Source organism: Barbus barbus, assembly GCF_936440315.1.
Source record: "Barbus barbus genome assembly, chromosome: 44".
Lineage (NCBI taxonomy): Eukaryota > Metazoa > Chordata > Actinopteri > Cypriniformes > Cyprinidae > Barbus > Barbus barbus.
The window spans coordinates 23,183,940-23,205,497 of record NC_136722.1 but is presented as its reverse complement, the minus strand read 5'-3'; the positions used below and the strand labels follow the sequence as shown (position 1 = coordinate 23,205,497).

At 36.2% G+C, this 21,558-nt stretch overlaps 4 protein-coding genes across 6 annotated transcripts in view; 2 read left to right on the top strand and 2 right to left on the bottom strand.

Moving 5' to 3' along the window:
• Positions 1–3,589: 3,589 nt before the first annotated feature.
• Positions 3,590–5,813, top strand: LOC306863183 (histone H1.0-B-like). Its single transcript, XM_079406401.1, has 2 exons — positions 3,590–4,544; positions 4,683–5,813. Exon 2 carries the CDS (start codon positions 4,691–4,693, stop codon positions 5,288–5,290), a length of 600 nt encoding a protein of 199 aa, XP_079262527.1. The 5' UTR covers positions 3,590–4,544; positions 4,683–4,690; the 3' UTR covers positions 5,291–5,813.
• Positions 5,814–6,950: 1,137 nt separating this feature from the next.
• On the bottom strand, positions 6,951–21,300 carry LOC306863180 (mitochondrial Rho GTPase 2). Of its 2 annotated transcripts, none has more exons than XM_079406395.1 (19): positions 20,475–20,661; positions 18,896–18,954; positions 18,737–18,818; positions 18,624–18,667; positions 17,742–17,795; positions 17,615–17,667; positions 17,423–17,531; positions 16,729–16,830; positions 16,538–16,636; positions 15,819–15,927; positions 15,608–15,728; positions 15,444–15,528; positions 15,219–15,364; positions 13,930–14,030; positions 13,704–13,834; positions 10,872–10,952; positions 10,675–10,797; positions 10,047–10,246; positions 6,951–9,266 (listed from the first exon to the last, which is right to left on the bottom strand). In XM_079406395.1, exons 1-19 carry the CDS (start codon positions 20,509–20,511, stop codon positions 9,149–9,151), a joined length of 1,854 nt encoding a protein of 617 aa, XP_079262521.1. In that variant the 5' UTR covers positions 20,512–20,661; the 3' UTR covers positions 6,951–9,148. The 2 variants fall into 2 exon arrangements, with proteins under 2 accessions (XP_079262521.1, XP_079262522.1); XM_079406396.1 differs by lacking the exon at positions 20,475–20,661 and adding an exon at positions 21,250–21,300 and having other exon boundaries at positions 6,952–9,266.
• The window catches only part of LOC306863181 (clusterin-associated protein 1 homolog), a 26,138-nt gene continuing 16,887 nt past the window's right edge, over positions 12,308–21,558 (top strand). Inside the window, exon 1 of the mRNA XM_079406398.1 lies at positions 12,308–12,405. The gene's annotated coding sequence lies outside the window, so the exon portion shown is untranslated. The remainder of the gene's footprint in view (positions 12,406–21,558) is intronic.
• The window catches only part of LOC306863182 (WD repeat-containing protein 90-like), a 9,590-nt gene continuing 9,039 nt past the window's right edge, over positions 21,008–21,558 (bottom strand). For both annotated transcript variants that reach the window (XM_079406399.1, XM_079406400.1), the window contains exon 8: positions 21,008–21,480. The gene's annotated coding sequence lies outside the window, so the exon portion shown is untranslated. The remainder of the gene's footprint in view (positions 21,481–21,558) is intronic.

Sequence of the window (21,558 nt, the reverse complement as noted above, 5' to 3'; positions counted from 1 at the left end):
GGGTGGATGTGGTCTGGTAAGGAGGTACTGACCCCTTGTGCAAAGATGCTGCTCTTTTTAGGTATCTGGGTCATAATTTTTGCACAGTTAGTTTCGGATTGACTCAACCTGGCATAGGAAGCAGCTAGAGTGGTAAAATAATTAATTATTTTTCATTTTACATAAAGACTATGTCTGTATGCATACAGTAAAAAATAAAAGCGAAACTCAAAAATCTCAACAGATTTTCACCCGAGGCTAAACAGGCTGTGCAAATGACTGTATGACAATACGCTCTAATTGCTGTTGATTTTAAAGCTCACACTGATTTTGATTTAAGATATCATTCATTCCCACACAACAGCAAAAAAAAAATATATATATTTTTTTTATTTTATTTTAAATATATCAAATATATCATGCTAAAATTATTTTAGTTTTATTCAATGTTTTACTTGCCATTTTTTTAAAAAAATTTGAAATTCTAGCAATTTCTGAGTGAAAACTGCTTCAAATTTTTTTCACTATATTGCTAATATAGATTCCAAAATATATTTCTATTTATAATTACCTAATTATCTTATTATAATATAATTATCATATATTTCTAATTATTATGTATTTATATATTTATAATGTATTTATACTTTTTTTTTGCCATTGTTTTATATATTTGCAATATAACTTTATATTGTTCAAAATATTTTCAAAAATTAAAATACTTTGCTTTTATATGAAACCTTTTAAGGTTTAAATAAAAAAATATTTCAATTAAAAAAATATATATATATTTACTTAAGCGGCACTATTTACGACATATTTAATATACAGTTAAAATATATTCAGAAAAAAATGATTCAGAAAAAAATGACTGTTTAGATACTTTAAAAAGTCTATGTGTTTCTGTAGCGCAAACAGAGTGGGGACGTTTATTGCTTAGAGTTGGGGTTTGTTCAGATCTCTAACCCTAATTATGAGCAATGTTGTGATGCAAGCCTTCACAAACACAACTAACAACTGTGACAGATTTGAACCTGGAGCTAAACGGATGGCGCAGATTTTCTTCTTAGACACAAATGTTTATGACAACACGCTCTAGTTGGTGGAGATTTTACAGTTCTCATGGACATAAAACACAATCGTGTGGGTTCTCTATTTCTTATTCTCTTCTCAAGATCAACATAAACCAGAATGTCCATTATATTTTAGCCTCGATCATTTCTATGAATGCATCTGCTGTGCTGTCCACCTGCATGATGCAGTGATTTATAATAACACCTGAGTTTCATCTACAGCGTCTCCATCAGGATCCATCCATCAATGATGCTGACTGACACTTCAGTCCTCAGATAGATATTTGTAACTCCTGATATTCATTCTTACTGATACTTGTGTGCTTTCAATCCATCACTGGCCTCGTGCTTATGAACTCCATGACCTTTCTACACTGCTTAGCATAATATAAGACAGCACTGACATTGATCAATGAGCAGAAACCCCCACAAAATCTGTTTTTTCCCAGTAAGCATCAATCAATATCATTATTGTGTTATGACTATGAGGTGTGCAATCAGGTGTGGAATCTCAATACATCAGCAAAATAGCCAGGTATCACATTTATAATGCATTTATGTGCACATTTATTAATTGTTGTTTTGAAAGTAAACTAATTAAAGAGAAAAAACATGGTTATGATTTTTTAATGTCCTTTACACACAGTAAACGGTGCAGAAGAGAGCAGTGCTGCCCTCTACTGGTGAAACATATGTACAGTATTCTCTATACACATATAGAGACACAAAGACATTTATTCCACACCTGCATGCACACATTTCTCTCATTTGATATTTTAAAGACATACAAATATTATGTTGATCAAATCAAACTTTTTCTTCTAATATTATGCTTAAAGGCACAGTGCACCCAAAAATGAAAATTTGCTGAAAATGTACTTACCCTCAGACCATGCGAGACGTAGTTTATTTAAAGTGATGGTTCTCACAAACACACAGCTTTAGGCTTCACAAGACATTCATTTATGGACAGGAGTGGATTATTGTGATGTTTTTAATCAGACGTTTGGACTCTCATTCTGACGGCACCCATTCACTGCAGAGCATCCATTGCTGAGCAAGCAATGAAATGCTAAATTTCTCCAAAGAGTAATTTATTTTTTAGCACATTTTCCTTTCGGGTGAACTATTCCTTCAACAAACGTGTAATGATATGCTTTTGTACACTATGTGGAACTTGAATAGCATATAATGCAAATGTCAAAGCACAAAACCATATGCATTCATAGAAAACATTTTATATCTAAAGTTTTAATACTGTATCCATAATAATTACCGTATTTAACAGGCGGCACACGTAAGAGGGATTCAGCCACATTACAGTCTGACATCATGCATAGCTGCGATGTAAGTACTGTAGACAGAAAAAACAAAGTTCCTGCATATTGAATAGCAAAATACAATAATTCTGACTTTATGTGGTGGGAACTATAGTATTTAGTGCTCAGTGCATTGGATTAAAACATGAGTAATTAGTAGGCCTACTAATGAAAAACGTGCATGTGATTATTTCCTTGAGCAACATTCTTATTTTAGTCCTATACTGTAATTATGACAACATACAATATGTTTAATATAGATGCTACTCAACGTCCAGGACAATCAATCTGTTAAGCGGAAGCCTTAACAAAAAAACCTGTTAATTTATTTAAAAATACAAAATATTATGTAACTTTCATGATCTCTATATTTGTGAAATTAATGCATGGAAATAATGCATTGCATTGTGTGGCCACAAACTAATTTCTATAGTGTTTAGAAATATTTCAAAACACCCCACTCTCAGTAAAAAGGTACAAAAGCTGTCACTGAGGCAGTATATACCTTGCATTTTAGTACCTTAAGGTGCATGCTAATAGCTAAAGTGTTATTACATCAATATTACATATTAAAAGAGTACTGCCCCAGTGACAGCTTTTGTACCTTTTTTAATTAAGAGTGCATGATGCTATGTATCTTATTAACATGGACTGAGTGAGGAAAGGTGCTGTTTTCAGCACTAGACACCTTACACAACATCACAATGAGGAGATGTAGGTACTAGTCTGTATCACACACACACACGTGTGAGACTGTGAGATGTGCTTTGTGCATGCATCATTTGACATTCTGTTAGAATCTGCCACAAAATACGCCGTAACAACAATCTTCAAGAGCCCACAGCTGTCTAGTGGAAATGATTAATGTTTTTATAGAAACAAGAATAGTGTGGAGGAGGAGTTCAAATGTCAAGCCTCAATCGCTAACTTAAATCAAAAAGGTTGATAATCTGCTTTATCAACTTGAGTTTAATTACAAATATCCAGTAGGCTAATTAAAAGTTCTGTAAAGGGTGCTTGCAGTAGATGTGAACAAAAACCCCTTAAAGTGAAGAGATTCAAAATGGCGTTCTGACTGAAACACCATCAAGCCTGAAAATGTGAATAACAGAACAAACGAGAGAAATAAAACTGTGCATCAGCCCGATAGCAGCCTGGACTAAATTGATGATTTTATAAGTGAACAGTGCAACAATGAGGGAAAATAAATAACCCGACGGGATACGCGTTTCACTGCCAACCGAGAGATAACAAAAGAATGCGCATCGTTTAAAGCATCAGTCCTAATGTGTTAATCGGAGCCATAACGCACAGATCACGGGGAATGATCGATATGATGAACCTGACCACGGTACCGGTGGGTTCTGGTCGGTAAAGCTGCTTTTTGGGTCGTTGGCAACTTTCCTAAGAGCCGAGCTCTTCTCTCAGATGCCTCAGCATAGCAGCTGCTGCTTTATATACTATAACGTTTTACTCGTTTAGATCTACAGCTCAAACATTACTCCAACACCTCTTGAAATGTGTCAATATGAGCCGCAATATGATAGCCACTTTATTCGGCGCACATTTAATTTATAGAAGGTTTAACAATAAATAATCGGAGAAACGTCACGCGGACTCGGTGGCCGGACTGTGTTAGTTCGTCAAATACTTCAGCTTATTAAAAACGAAAACGACGTTTTATATTAATCTAACCCGCCCTGTCCTCGAGTGTGTTGATGGGGCTTTCATAAACAGTCGGTGGTTTCCTGCTCGATTTCGTTGTTTTGGGCTAATTTTGCGCGAATTCTGCTAAATACATCACCGCGCTCGTCGGTTTGGGCTGATTTTCGGGGAAAAAAAGTTCATGGCGCAATGAATTCGGGATAAAACGGCACACGCACGCAAAGCCCAAAGCCTCCCCTCTCGGACCGTGGCGTTGGGAGGATCGGTACCAAACGAGCCTGGCTAAATTCGGCCTCAGTTCGAGGAGGAAGAAACACAAACCAGCCCGCGCAGATTTCATGGAAGCCCGCTTGATCAGCTGCTGGCAGTTGGTGTTCTCAATCACGTCCGCGTGGAGGCTTCATATATAGTACAGGCGCACTTAGGCGAATAATATACACACTTTCGGCAGCGCTCGGTGTGGGTTATTCAAATAAATATTTTAAGTGGGACCTGAACAAAGACGAAGGTGAGACGTGGTGGTAATTTAATCAGCTATTACTAATTTTCAAGCTGTTAAAATAATTTATTTTCAAGCAACTCTAGCACTTTTTTTCGTGAGGGAGTTTTTGACAGTTCGCTTCTGTTTTTGTTTGAAATTCTCCAGGACGGACCATGGCTGAGACGGCAGCTACTCCCGCATCCAAGCCCAGGAAGACGAAAAGCTGCAAGAAAGCGACGTCGCATCCCAAATACTCCGACATGATCAAATCTGCCATCGTATCCGACCGGAGCCGCGGCGGCGCGTCGCGTCAGTGCATCCAGAAGTACGTGAAGAACCACTACAAGGTGGGAGACAACGCCGACTCCCAGATCAAACTCGCCCTGAAGCGCCTGGTGGCCAGCGGGCTTCTGTGCCACACCAAGGGCATCGGAGCCTCGGGCTCCTTCAAACTCGCCAAAGCAGAGTACGCAAAGAAGCCAGAGAAACCCAAACCAGCACCCGTGAGAGCCAAGAAGCCAGCCAAAGCCCCTGCCAAGCCCAAGAAAGCCCCCAAGCCCAAGAAAGTGGCGAAATCCCCTAAGAAAACTAAGAAAGTGGCCGAGAAGAAAGTGAAGAAAGCAGCGGAGAAGAAGAAATCGCCTGTCAAAGCCAAGAAAGTTGTCAAGAAGGCGAAGGTGGCCAAACCTGGCAAGGCGAGAAAAGCCAAGAAGGTGAAAACGGCGAAACCCAAACCCAAAACAGCGGCCAGGAAAACGGGCAAAAAGAAGTAAATTCAAACCGATAGGACTGATTCATTCGAAACTCAGTGTAAATACACTTTTTGAAGCAAATGTTTTTGGTATATTGTTATTTTTGTAAGGTCTTTGTGCGCGGACTTCAACCCCACATTTTTACAGCGTATTTCTCCAGAAACTGTTTTTGTGCGCATTTGTGATTCTATAAGAACAACCCAAACATCGAAAACTGTTATTTATTTTTTAAGATTTCTCTTTTTTTTTTTTTCTTTATAAGCTGAACTTTATTGCACACTGTTATTATCATTCAGACATACTAATTAATTTGCCAATTAGATATGTCGCTAGAAGATATATTCCTACTGTAGGTCATTCGAGGACTGTGAAGAACAATAATAAAATGTCATTGTATGAAGAACGATGCCGTATATGATGGCGATGTACAGAATCAACATGTAACGTGGACTGTTGTAGTCTAGTTCCATCGCTGTCCATATAATACTGTCGTTGCGCGTTATTCGCATTGCTGTGCATCAATAAACTTTTCTCATTGCAAACAGTACTTTGTCTAGTGTTTTATTGCAGCACCATGGAGAGCACGGATACTTAATGTGAGTTTAAACGGGTACCATGGCAGTGGTCTTCAAGAAGCGCACTTTGCGGCAGAGGTGAGCAAAAGGTGAAGCGCATCTTTGGTTTAGACTCACTGCTGCCCCGCGGTGTTTGATCCGAGAGCTGCAGCTGTCTGTCACGCGGGGGAGGATGCAAATGCTTAGTTGAGATGACGTGTCAAGCGGTGTGACATCGAAAAATATAATATAAATGAAAGCAATTTAAAAAATAAAATAAAAAACTTAAAAACATTAATTTTACACATGATATACTTCATTTAAAAGTATTTTAAATATAACATTTTCATAAACATTATGATTATTTAAATGAACTCGAAAAAGCAAAAAAAGTGAACGTATAATAAATAGTCACCTATTTTAGCATCTATACACTTTCTTTATGGTGTTTAAAAGTCTGAGACTTCATTAAAAAGCAGATGCTTTTCCAACTGACCCTGGAAATAATTTAACTTTTTTTTTTTTTTTTACAATATTATGAAATATTTCAGATTTGTAGCTTAAGATGCTCTTTAAAACATCAGATTATGCTGGAGAACATGATTATGCAGTTAAAAAAAGCACAGACTAACTAAAACATTCCCAAATTCAAGTATTTCAATTCAACTGGTTATGCTGATAATTGTAAATATGAATTAAATGAAAAAGAATGCAAGTATTTTCACTGGCAGTCTCAGACTTTTGGACCCCACTGTACAGGACACATCTTTTATCCTTTATGTTGAAAACAAGTACCTACATTATTTGTAAACTATCCAAAACTCTCCTCAAGCATCTCTGATCTGCTTTATGTATATTGCATAATGCTCCTGAAACGTGATGCTGTATCCAGTCTGAACAGTAATGAGATATGGGCTCACTGATACAACAGAGCCTGCTGCAAACCTCCAGGACCTGTCTGACACATTCAGGCATTAAAGCTCAATTTATGTTACAGAAACATATGAATTGGCTAAATAATGGGATAACCTAACCTAACAGAATAAAACAATGTGCATTGTATGATCTATCAGCCAGTCAAGCGAAGTGCACATCATGCCGATGTCATTGAGCACAGTAAACAAAATCACCAGAAAAAAAGCTAGTTTATTACAAAATATTTCTATTAGAACATACTGGCTTCAATCCAAGCATCTCATTTGATATTGACGCTGGAAGACCACAGCTGATAAGACACAAGCCTGGGGGATGTTTAGGGTAAGTTAATACTGGGCATTAATACTGAACAATATATTGGAATTATGAAAAGTAAACCAATAAATCAGGACCACCACAGTCATTTCTTTCTTTTTGAAGGAATATCTTCACAGGCAAATTCACATGAAAGACCCTCAGCCCTTAAACTGGCTTTTGGGTTGCTGGGAGAATGTTTTTAGGCTGAAATAAAAGGTAACATGGTAACAATGTTTTCAAGATTAATTTAGTTCGGACAATATTATAAATACAGTCAGCCAGGCCATCCTTTACTGTCCATCCTGACCATTTCAGTCCATTATAATGGTTGAAGTAACTGTATTCACATTGGTTATCTGGTTTTTAGAACTACAGGATGCTCTAAATAGCATCAGAGCAATTAATCTTACTAAAATATCATTTAAAATACACTTTTTAACACCATCCATCCCTACTGCAATTTTAAACATAATCAGAAATCATTCATCTCTACAATCAATATAGGCGAACAGAAAAGCAAGATTTTGCAAGTTTCGGTCCAGTTTAACTAGTCTCAAAATCACCAATGGGTTTTGCTTCGGCTGTTTTAAAAAAATAACACGTACATTTGTCAGTCATGGTCCATACATATAAATGTCCGTCTGAGGAATATGAAATGGAAATGAATGGGGACTGATTCTTATTTCGCTTTAATTCGGCCAATTTGGAAGATGCAATCATGTATTCAGAGCCAAAATGATCATTTTCTGCAGACATCTGTAGCATTCAACTAAAATTTAAAGGAACAGTTCACTCAAAAATGACAAATCTGCTGAAAATGTACTTGTTCTTCAAACCGATGTTTCTTTATCAGAACAGATTTGGAGAAATGTAGCATTGCACCAGTGTCTCAGCAATGGATGCTCTGCAGTGAATGGGTGCCGTCAGAATGAGAGTCCAAACAGCTGATAAAACATCACAATAATCCACAAATAATGCATGCTTGTTTATTTGTAATAAACAAATCCATCATTAATGTATATTTTTTAACATTCAAACCTGTTTCTGAAATATCCATAACACAGTTTCCTCCCGTGAAAAACACATCTTGTCTGAATCAGGAGAGAAATATGCAGTTTACAGTCCAAAACAAGTCTAATCAAATATGTGTGTGTGGATTTTGATGAGGACAACAGAGGATAGACTTTTTTACTGGGGGAAACATTATAGATTATAGACTTTTTTAGATTATAGACTTTTTAGATTCTGGCCAGAAGTTATGGTTTAAATTTAAGAGGCCCCGATGAGGGATTTATTACAAACACGCATCTTGTAGTTTCACAAGATGTTAACTGATGGACTGAAGAGGTGTGGATTAATTATTGTGATGTTTTTATCAGCTGTTTGGACTCTCATTCTGACGGCACCCATTCACTGCAGAGGATCCATTGGTGAGCAAGCGATGCTAAATTTTGCCAAATATACATCTTGGACGACCGGAGTGTGAGTCAATTTTCAGGTAATGACCTTTAACGTCTATTTAACCCAGAACTTACTTTAGTCAAGTATAGCGCTTTTAACAATGCAAATTGTGTCAACAATGCAATCTTTAGAATGATAAATTACATTTAAGTGCATTTCCTGAACTGGCTGAGGTAAAACTGAATAACCGTCCCCAACATTGAGATGCCTTTGAACACGCTTCAGAAACAGAACACGAATTCACATGGAATATATTTATGATCCACATTGATTTCCCAAGCTATTAAATACATTACAAACTCTGTACAGTTCAAAACATAACCTTTTAAATCATTTCTTGATATTGTTCCCCTCAAAACATAATGAAAAAAATGTCTCTTGTGGTCGACCAATGTCAGCCAAACAGTAAGATCGGGAACTTTTTGTAATGAAAGCAAAGCGTGTGAGCGATACTTTAGTCCAGCGGAGAAGAAACAAACAAACATCTGCTTAATTGTTTTGTTGTCACTGTAACTAGTAGAGCTTCACGCCCTTGTTAAGCCACTGTGACTCAGTAAGGCCAAGACAGAGCGCAGGAAACGAGGGAGTGTGTGTTTATCTGCATGGTATTAAGAGAAAGCGAGTGTCTGCATCATTTGTGTCGGCTAAAGGCTCTGTACAGAGCGAAGCCCAGCATGGTGGCTATTGTGGCGCCCAGAGTCACACGCAGCCAGAAAGACGTGCTGCTCATGTCTGATCCGTTAAGGTGCCTGCAGACAGGAAGTGACATAGATAGAGAGAGATTTAAATACACTCAGTATTTCTGGTGACCTTGCTGACACACATCCAGCCAAGCAGGCTAATTTTAGTCTGGAATCTGCAAATCTTTGAAGTCAACAGGCAACGTTTGTAACCCATGTTTTTCATCAGAAATATTTACAAGCGGCATGTGATATTCAATGAAAAAAAGTATGTAATTTTATTAAACAGGAATTGATTGGATTGTGAAAAGTGGGTGTAAGAATAAGAGGACTTGGCAACATCAACCAGAAAACAAAAGTAGTTTCAAAGTCGGAGGGAGTCATTACTTTTTATATTCATCCTTTAAAACGGTTTAATTCAAATTTAGCAGCCTATAAATATTTTACATGGTTTTATTTTGTTTATATATAAATATATATATATATTTTTGAAGTGATGTAAATTAAATAGCTAAAAATGAATTTAAATTTTTTTGTACTTTGAAGTGGTTTAACTTACACTTACAGCTTAAATTAAATTGCTAAAAATAAAACTATATTTCATAATTCAAAAAATGTAAAAGTAATTTTTTTAGCCATTTAATTTAAGCTGCTAAGTTTAATAAATGTTTCATTTATTTTTTTATTTAAAATCGCATAAAGAAATTTTTAAGTAAATTAAAAAATATATATATTTTTTTCAAATTAGCAGCTTAAATGGCTAAAAAACAATATAATTATAAAAATATATAAAATTATAAAATGAAAAAAAAAAACACATATATTAAATTGTAAAATGTATGTACTTACGGGTACATGGCAGCCCAGGTGAGCTTGCTGTAAATGTGTGTGTGAGTGTGTGAGAGCAGCGTGGAGAAATGGAGAGGTGAAGGCAGCCGATGTTTGTAACAGAACTCAGACGGGCTCATCCCATGATGCTGTTTGGCTTCTATCAGATCAGCTTTGGAGCCCACAACCACACACGGGATCCCAAGGTCCATGTAGTGCTGCTACAGAGGAACAAAACACAAATATACTTCACTGAAACAGATTACTGAAGTTTGATCGATTAAAAAAAGGCAAATACAGTAAAAACTGGAATATTGTGAAATATTATTACAATATAAAATAACTGCTTTCTACTTGAACATTTTTATATATTTAAATTGCATCACAGAAATAAATTGCACTGATTTCCATAAGTTAAATCAATACAACACAACTAAAAGTGCATGTTTGCCAAACAGGCTTCAGGAGAAATAAATAACTTGCATCATAAATTATTTACTGACAGATATCAGGTTGTGCAAGGTCATTATGGTTTATTAAATCATTTGGATGATCCCATTTTAATGTGGTTAATAAGCGAGGTGTGTCAGAGTTTGTCACACATTACTCCAGAACTAAAGCATCTTGTGCATGTGTGATCGTTTCGTACCTTATAAATACTAGCGCAGTAGTTGAAGGAGTCCGGGTCGCTGACATCATACATGAGACATGCCACATCACACGCTGCATCTGCTGCTTTTAGAAACTCTGTTTCCACGTCCACCTCCTCCAGCTAAGAGAAATAACACACATGTCAGCCGGGAGCCAATAAACTAGGGTTTGTGTAAAGCTCCAGATGGCACTTACGATGAGGTACTTGTCCTGATTGGCTATTGAGACAGTGTTGATGGCGTATATTGTGGGGGGACCGGGGTCGCGCTCGTTTCTCTGAAAATAAACAAAATAGATTTGTAAATATTTGGTAGATCTAACCAAGACTATTGGGAGTTGCAAAGCACATAAATATTATCTAGACGGAATATAAACTGTGGTTAGATACCAAAAGTAAAGCATGAAAACCTCTTTCTAGAGTGAAACTGCTTTAAGAAACACAAGCACTATTTTGTAACCATATTAATATTACTGCTATTGTTTTACTGTAAAAACCTTGGTTATTTTATGCGTTTCATTGCACAATAAGAAAAAAAAGATAAATGATCATCTTCTATATCTTGGCCTCCTTCAGTCGTTCTCGACTATGGAAGATGTGCCCTGTCGTGAAGTCTGGAACAGCACCGGCTATGGCTAATTAAGCCGATGCGGGAGAGGCAGACTCTGCCACAGTGGATGCATGTATGTTTAATTGTGGCGGTGTCATCTGGGATTCTATTTGCTCTCTTATCTCTCTTTTCCTCCGCTAAGGTCCGGATCTGTTCTTCCCCCAACCTAAGCTGTATCTGAAGGACTGTGATGAAGACGAGCCCACCAGCTCGTCTTCGGGGAAAAATGTGAGTGTAAAAATGATGGCTCACTCGCAAAAGCACTTTCGTGCAAGGTGGAATTTATTTACAGATTGTCCGCAGTGAAGAATACAAGTGCACCCAAAAAAAGAGATAAAAATCCAAAGTACTAAATAAACAACAAAAGGAAAAAATAAACCAGAAAATAATCCAACAATGATATATTCAGGCAACAAACAGATATCCACAATATACAAAGGGATTTTGGGTTTTGCTTGAAGCACCGCAGTAGCACTCTTGCATCGACTTGGTAAACAAGTACCGTCTTTATGTGTACGCCCACACAGACAAACATCACAGGGACAAAACGACACAACAAGTGCAGTGTAAGTGTATGAAATAACCGGGAAATGGATATGGACAGAGGAGAGTGCTGCAATGGGAGAATGTCCATGTGCTGCCAGGATTGCTTGCGTACCCGCTACTCTGATAGCGGCAACGGCAGGGAGGATGAATGAGGTAAGTAGGTGGGTGTGGGTGTGTGTGTCTGTATGTATGCATGCATGCGTGTGTGTGTCTATGCATGTATGTATGTATGTATGTGTGTATATGTGTCTATGTATGTATGTATGTATGTATGTATGTATGTGTGTGTGTGTGCCAGTGCTGCTTCCCCAGCGGTGGCAGCTAATGTGACTATCACAAGGACACTGCGCCACCTGTTGCTTTCAGCTGGCAGTGTCTTCCCAGTTCTCTGAATTGATGTTCACAGTTTTCATATCACGCTTGCAGATATCTTTATAACGCAGCTGGGGGCGGCCAACAGATCTCTTGCCAGAGGCTAGCTCGCCAAACAGGATGTCCTTTGGGATACGCCATCTTCCATTCGGCGCATATGGCTGAGACAGTGCATCCTGCGTTGTCTAAGCAGCGTGTACATGGTGGGGAGACCAGCACGTACAAGGACCCAGGTGTTAGGTATTTGGTTGCTCCACTTTATGCTAAGGATTTGGCGAAGGCAGCGCAAGTGAAAGCTGTTCAGCCTTTGTTCTTGATTGCTGTATGTTGTCCATGTTTCGCTGCAATACAGTAGAGTGCTGACAATGCATGCATTATACACTGCCATTTTCCCCCAGACACGAGTGGAGAGTCGGCCTAGGGTTGTTGCAGCCTTGCCAATACGTTTGTTTATCTCAGTGTCAAGAGACAGATTGTCGCTAATGGTGGACCCAAGATATGTAAACTGGTGGACAACATCAAGTACATGGCTGTCTTAAGTAATGACAGGAGGAATATCCACATCTTGACTTAGTACTTTTGTCTTTTGCAGGCTAATAGCTAGTCCATAGTCGACATGTGCTTGGGAAAATCTGTCCATGAGGCGCTGAAGTTGCTGTTCAGAGTGCGAGATGATAGCAGCATCATCAGCAGCAAAGAGCAGATCTCTAATGATGACCTTGCGCACATTAGTCTTTGCTTTCAGTCTTGCAAGGTTGAAAAGTCGCCCATCTGATCTGGTGCGTAAATACACCCCTTCGGTAGTAGTCCCAAAAGCATGTTTTAGGAGCATGGAAAAATAGATGCCAAACAGGGTAGGAGCAAGGACACAGCCTTGCTTCACACCGCTTTTGACATCGAAGGGTTCTGATATGCTGTCTTGAAAATGAATGGTTGCCTTCATGCCATCATGAAATGATCTGATCAGGCTGTGCTGCCTTGGGGGGGCATCCAATTTTCAAAAGTATGTTAAACATTAAATATTTTCTGATTGGCTTTGACTCGACTGCAGTTTTTATCCATTTTATCCAAAATAAAAGTTTTTGTTTACATAATATATGTGTGTTGTGTATATTTATTATGTAAATACACACACATACAATATATATTTTGAAAATATTTACATGTATATATTTATATTCATATAATTTATTACATTATATATAAATATATTTAATATATAAACAATATATTTTTTTTAAATATACATATGCATGTTTGTGTATTTATATATACATAAATATACACAATACACACACATGTAAACAAAAACTTATTTTGGATGTGATTAATCTCGATTAATCATTTGACAGCACTAATTGGAACATACAAATATATAAATATATTACACATATGTTCTGATTGGCTCTGATTTGAAGGCAGTTTGCTCTGATTGGCTTCATGCAGTATTCTGTAAAGTAAAATTACAAACAGTGGTTTTTCTTTCAAATCATTCTCTCACCTCAGTGCTTCGCTGCAGAAAAGCTTGGAGGAAATCGGTCTTTCCTGTTCCGCGTGGCCCGATCACTTTGCAGAGGAACACAGTGCGCTGGGTTTGTCTCTTCTGCAGGTCTAAAGCCTTTTCTCTTGTTACTAATATACACGCAGAAAAACACAAAGACTCTTCTGAATCCATCTGATCAAACATATGTGGGGTTTTAAGCAGGACTGTGAGAGGATCTCATTACCTGTGATGGCGGAGGTCTGGGACTCTCGCTCCATTAGAATGGGATACCCGAGGTGACCGAGATGCTCCAAACACCGGTGGACATCCAGATAAGCGGATAACCTGTGGTTTATTTAATAACACATCAAATTTAAAACCATAACTACCAAATAGGGAGTGCGTATTAATAATATTCCAATTCATTTAAGTGAATCATAAACACATAACTCAAGAACTGATTATTTTTAATGAATCATAATTATACAGTACAACCTGTGTTGTCTGATTCACAACTAAATTAAGGTTATGAATTGGTTCTTTTAAGTGAATCATAAACAGTGCAATCAATGCAGCCTGATTCAGAAACAAATGTCTCTTATGAACCGGTTCATTTTAGTAAATCATAACCATACAGCACAACCTGTGTAGTCTGATTCACAAACAAATGACTCTAATGAACTTTTATTAGTAAATCATAAACATACGGCACAACCAGTATAGTCTGATTCATGAAAAATGACTCTTATGAACCAGTACTTTTTAGTGAACCATAAACATTACATAGTGCAAACACTGTAGCAGCAAGGTCTGATTCACAAACAAATGACTCGTATTAACAGGTTTTAAGAGAATCATAAATTAAACACTGTAGTCTGATTCACAATAAAATGACTCTCATGAACATTTTCTTTGAGTGCATCCCAAACACACAGAGCAACAAGTCTGATTCACAAATAAATGACTCTTTCGATCAGGTCCTTTTAATGAATAATTTTAAAATGCTCACAAAAACAATAGTCGCTGTATGATTTAATCTGGTGATTTATTGAATGATTTCACCAGGGCAGTACTTCCAGTGATGGAATATTTGAAACTAATCAAATCAGAATTGACTCAAGAGGGGAAGTGCATATTAATACCTACCAGAATATCCTCATCAAAAACTAAATTGATTGTTTTTGACTAGTGCTGTCAAATGATTAATCGCATCCAAAATAAAAGTTTGTTTACATAATATGTGTGTTTACTGTGTATATTTATTATTTATATATAAATACACACACACGTATGTATATATTTAATAAAAATGTGTTGTATTTATATATAAGAATATAAATATGTATATGCATGTAAATATTTCCAAAATATATACTGTATGTGTGTGTATTTATATATACATAATATACACAGCACACACACATATATTATGTGAACAATTTTTTTTTTATTTTGGATGCAATTAATTTGACAGCACAATTTTTGACACATTACAGTGACTCCCAGTGAGAAAAATGATCTATTTTGACTCACATCCACTGGCAGAAGTACCCGTGCTGTGAGAAGTAGTTGTCGTCTGATAAGGGGACGTTACTGTATATCTCCGGGCCCCAGGGCATGTAGGGTAAAACACTAAACAGATTCTTCAGCTCTGCGGGAGAGAGAGCCGAATCCTTATCCTGCAGGAGGAGAGACGCAATCATCACTCGAACCTCTAATCACGCAAAGTTCATTAGAGGATCAGATGTGAGAGCTCACCTCGTCATACTTATCAAACAGCTTCTGGAGGAACTGATGACCCAGATGATTCAGCTCCGTCGTGCAACCCACCGATACTCGTAACCTGCAAACACACACACATAGGTCACTTCAATACTGGTTTTTGTTCATGCACTCACATGCTCTCACATGCACAGACGTACGGTGGGTAGAGGTAGTCATCGGTCAAGTCCAGCGTGTCATCATAGCCAAATTTACGCAGGATGGTCCAGGTGGTTTCATGACGTCCCCTCTGGATAAAGAGAGTGTTCAAGAACAAGAAACCTATAGAAAACACACAAACACATGTGAAAGAGTGAGTGATCATCATTAATAATAATGTAGAAATATGAATATGCGTGTAAAGTGTGTTACCGTTGAGTGTGAGTCCATTGTCCTGGACTCCATCACTGGTGTTCTTCCACACGACTGTCTTCACGTCCTCTAGAGCCTGAGGAGCCAGTGGATTCCCAAAACACAATTTCTACAAAAAAACAAAAATTCCCATACAAATCAATTGTATATTTCTGCATAATTATTTCAATAAATATGTTTAGTTAATATTTATTGATATATATATATATATATATATATATAAAACAGTGTTATGTTATTGTTACCTAAAAGTATAAAAAATAATTTTCTTTAATAGAAATAAGCTGAAATAAAAATACAAAATTGATAAAAAAATTAAAATAAAAACTGAAATTTACTACAAATGTTACCTAAGCACTTAACTGAAATAAAATTAGTTCAGATTGAAGCTACAAAAATTAAGATGTAACTTCTTAATAAAGGTCTCAAAGCAAATGCTTAAAATTAACCTAAAGAAAAATATTAAATATGAACTAGAAATATAATTCCTAATAATCTTTCAACTCACTTTAATGACTTTGTGTTCAACTTTCTGGCTTACTAATAGCAGGAAAAATAAGTTGAATAAACTTCACGTTTAATCCAATCAAATTATGATGAAAATCCAGCATTACATTATTTTCTGCATTAAAATCCATTTCAGTCCAAAATTGGCCACATTAAGGATGTTAACTAAATTAAATGAGTTACAAATGTAATTTCTTTTTTTGTTTGCTCACCTGAAAGCAGTTGAGTTCAGCGTCACTGAGTATGTGATCATTATCCTGATCAGAGATACTGAAGATCCGACTCAGAGCTCGAACACACTGCGGCTTCAGCTACACAAAACACACACACAAACATTCATAAATCTTATATGAACTCATAAGATGAAGCCGGCAGAGATGTAGCAGTGTGTGTGAGCGTGCACCTGTTTGTCTTCAGGGTCGTAGAGCGGAGCAGTCGGGTGCAGAACGGCCTTCTGGGCATAATAAAAGAGCTCCGAAATATTCTTCAGATTCTTAGCTGAGCACTGCAGACACAAATACATCATCATATATATTATAGCATACATTCATAAACAGTATTTTTGGCCATTTAGGCTAAAAAGATGCCATCTAGGTAGAAAGCTCTTAAAGGTTTTAAGAAAGAACCATTGCATTTTTAATATTCAATACAGCATCTGTAACCAAAAACGCTTTAAATTATTATTTTTTGGAGCTTCTGAAATAGTGTTTCAATATAGACAAACCATAACATTCACAAAGCAAACCATCCTCTCCAGTTTGCTAAATGAACTTGAATAATATGACTTGTTCAGAAATGTTTTGACAAACAACATTCTGAGGAACGAGCCAACAAAGGTTTATATATAGAATACTTGTCCTCCATTTAGAAATAGAATTCTTAAAGGTACAGCTGCAAAAACAGGTCAGAGAGAGGGTGAAAATGGTCATGACAAACATCTATATTTGATTTTCTATAGTGAGAAACCTTGACTAATTTTTAAACATTACTTTAAAAGCATGTGGAAAAATGACCCCTTTCACACATTCGTATGTGAAATATGTGTGTGTGAAATGTGTTGAAGATTCATTTGAGTTTATGTGGTCATTGGTTCGAACCTCTACACAGGTCTCAATCTCTGAAAACTGGTTCATGATTGGCAGAATGGTTTCCATGGAGCTGCCGGAGCGCAGGTCGGACTTGTTGCCCACGAGGATGATGGGAATCCTATGGCAACAAAGAGACATTTTTTTATGGAACTCCTAAAAAAGGCAGATGCATTTACATAAGAGCAGAATACAAGAACATACTTGCTTCCTTTCTCAGCTCCACCGTTCACCAGCGGAATCCATTTAGTCCTGATCTGAGAGAAAAAATAGGAGAAAATCAGTTTGGGGAAAATAAGACCAAAATATACTGATAATGTTAAATTGATACCTTGTCAATGGTTTCCTCTTGTGTGACATCATAAACCACACACACAACATTGGCCTACAAATGAGAAAACAATCATATCAAATTCATGTAATAATCACACACACACACACACACACACACACACATATACATATATACATTTATTTAATCAAAAATACAGTAAAAATAGTATTATTTATGTTTATATTTATTTAATATATAGTGAAATATTACTGATTCGGTGCTCTTTAATATTATTACTATAAATGTTGAAAATTACTATAAATGTTTTTGTTGCATAATATTCTTGTGGAAACGGTCATACACAACTATTCAAAATTTGGGGTTAAATAAGATTAAAAAAAAAAATAATAATTATTATTATTATTTAACTAAATAAAACATTTTACTCAGCAGTGATGCATTAAATTGATCAAAAGTGACAACAACAACATTTATAATGTTACACGAGATATCTATTTCAAATAAATGCTGTTCTTTTGAACTTTGTATTCTTCAAAGAAACCTGAAAAAAACAATGTATCGTGATTTCCATAAAAATATGAAGCAGCATAACTGTTTGTTTTCAACACTGATAATAATCAGAAATGTTTCTTGAGCAGCAAATCAGCATATTACAATGATTTCTGAAGGATCATGGAGTAATGATGCTGAAAATTCAGCTTTGCATCACAGGAATAAATTACATTTTACAATCTATTCATATAGAATAGAGTTGTTTTACATTTAAATAATATTTCACTATATTACTGTTTTTACTGTATTTTTGTCAAATTAATGCAGCTGTAGTTGCAGCTGGTTAGGACAAAAACTATGAATGTCATGAAAGAGATGTGATTTATGGCTATGGTCATACACATACAAGATCAGGAAGCTTCTCACCTTCACGATTTCCTCCCTCAACACTTCATCAGACTGTTCACTTTCTGTAGAGAGATAATAAGTATTAATAAAATACTACAGGGCAAATATTATGTAATTCGACACACACACACCTGAATAGTCGACTATATGTGTGGGCACTTTCTCAGGCGTGACGTCGGCTGGTATGGTGATCTCCTCCGCCCGGAGAGGAACCTGGAGACACAAACGCATGAGCTTCCTCTTACTGCATCAGACAAACACACAGCAGAGAGGCTCATGGGTAAACTCACCTGCTCAGGAAACTCCTCTCCGACCAGACACATGATGAGAGAGGTCTTTCCCACTTTGGCTACAGGGAAACAAAGGATAGAAAATATTTAATCTCAATAAACACGTTCCCACAGTTCATATGACTGTAGATCAACAGCTGCACCGCGATCTGCTGTGATTTCTTTGGCAAATCAGTTTGATTTCTAGTTTTATTAGTCTGTTTTTAATCCTACATCAGTGCTAAATCTTATATGTGATGTGTTGGGGTAAAATTGTACTGTACTTCTGTCACTTTTATTAATTCTGTTGCTCTTATTAATAAACAAGTTGAGAAAACACACTCCAAGACAACTGGTCAGTCTTGCAGGTATTCACCTTGAGCTTAAAAGGTCAGTTAAGAGATAAAACTAGTAGCTAATAAGCACATGACTTGAGCGCAGCAGGCATGGAATAAATGTAATACTAATGCTGAAACAAAAAGTGTGCACTGCCTAAAGAAATGCCACATACTACATCTAACTCAAGACATCAGATAAGCTCACCAAGGCTGCATTTATTTGATTAAAAATACAGTAAAAAAATAATAATATTGTGAAAAATTATTACAATTTCACATAACTATTTTCTATTTAAAAAAAAGTTTAAATGTAATTTATTCCCGTGATGAAAAGCTGAATTTTCAGCATCATTACTCCAGTCTTAAGTGCCACATGATCCTTTAAAATAAAAAATAATAATAAAAAAAACATTCCGTAAGGCTGTTAAATTGATCAAAATTGACATTAAAGACATTTATATACTGTTGCAAAAGATTTCTACATAATAAATTATGATGTATCATGGTTTCCACAAATATATGTGGCAGCAGAGCTGCTTTCAACACTGATAATATTAATAAGTGTTTCTTGAGCAGCAAATCAGCATAATTTCTGAAGGATATATTTACAGTATTATCCGACAGGTTGATGTTTCTCTATGAATAAGTGCATTGTGTCTCAGGTGCTGCAGGATCTGTTTACTCTTCAGGTTCATCTGATGTTTAACTAGGCACAAACTCCAGGTCAACACCTTCATTATCAATCACTGGAACATCAATGAACAGCTTTTACCATTTATACACTCACACAAAAATATACAAATAAATGCATTAAATATATCTAAGCAAAACTCTCCTTAAAACCTGCATGCAAAAACAAATCAAAGCAAATAAATATACTACTAAATACAATGCACATGAAAGTGTGTAATTAGTTTTAATATGCATATTTCTGAATACGTATCACATACTAAATAAAGCAGGTGTTTAATTAAGCAATATTTAATCTTCTAGAGTTTGACTGAACTGTCATTAGCCTGTAATCTGTGCGAACAACGTGCTCACTGTATAATAAAGTTGATTTTCGTGGGTTCTGATTTTGCATGGTGGCTAAAAAACATACTAAACTTATAAATAAAGCACTAAATTAATCGATAATTCAAGAGTGCAGCAGATCATTTCTGCAGCAGCTCAAGGTTGAGGTTAGCGCTCTCTAATCATGCTAACTTTCATTAAACTCTCACATTTAATTCCCTTGACATTTAAAAGGAATAATATCTTACGTTCCCCCAACAGCAGTATCCGGACATCGCGTTTCATTTCACTCCTCTCTCTATTGAACTCGCTAACAAGCTGCGGCTCTTTTCCGAAAACTTCACATTCAATTCAAAGCTCAGTGCTATTTAGTTTCTGGCTAGCCCCATTCCATCCAAAGAAACTGTCACCGCTACACACTTCCGGTTGGAGCCCAAATGGAGCGCCCTCTACCGTGCACTTCCTTCGTTTATTAATTAGCTTTTTATTTTGCTTTATTGTCTACTTTTTCCATTATAAGTACATTATACACATTAAATAGTAAATATGAAAAAATATATTTATAAAAATAAATATTAAAATAAACAAAGCTTTTGTGATTCTTATTGAATTGACAAAAAAGGGGATTAAATTATATGATTACCTTGGATATATTGACCCATATGTTTAGTAATTTGTGGAAAATACATTGTAAATCCATTAAAATACATCAATTCATATAATAAAATGTTCAAAAATAAAATGTCTATATTATAGATGATAGATAGTAATGGCCTTATTTAATGCAATGAGTTTTTATGTATTTTATTTCTGAGGATCAAAGTGCATAACAATTCCAGGGTCTAGCAAAATAATTTTAAACAGTTTAAAAGTATAAAAGCCGACAACCAATATTTTCCAAGTGTATCAAAAACATTAAAAAACTCCTATTATTTAAACTTCAAGTCATGCTAACTGGATGTAAAACATGGCAGAACTGCTCTGCTACATCAATGCAACATTTCCACTAAACAGAAAAACTACCTCCTGACAGCAGAGTAACTAGTGCAGTCCAAAATGAGAGGGCTCAAACTCTCAAATTAGTGTAGCGTCAGCATTATAATCCGTGTACAGTCCACAGTAAGAGCTCATTATGAGCAGCGGTGAAGAGCTGAGATCCAGACCAGCTGAAGCTGCACATGTGAACAGAGTCACTATGAGATGTGAAATCCTGAAAACGCCCGCTGGACGAATGAATCAGCTTCAGCACGCGCTCTGAAACACAAAAAACAAAGCATCACCGGTATATGACTATATAACTCACAAACACATTACTTTCATTTTAAAGTAAAC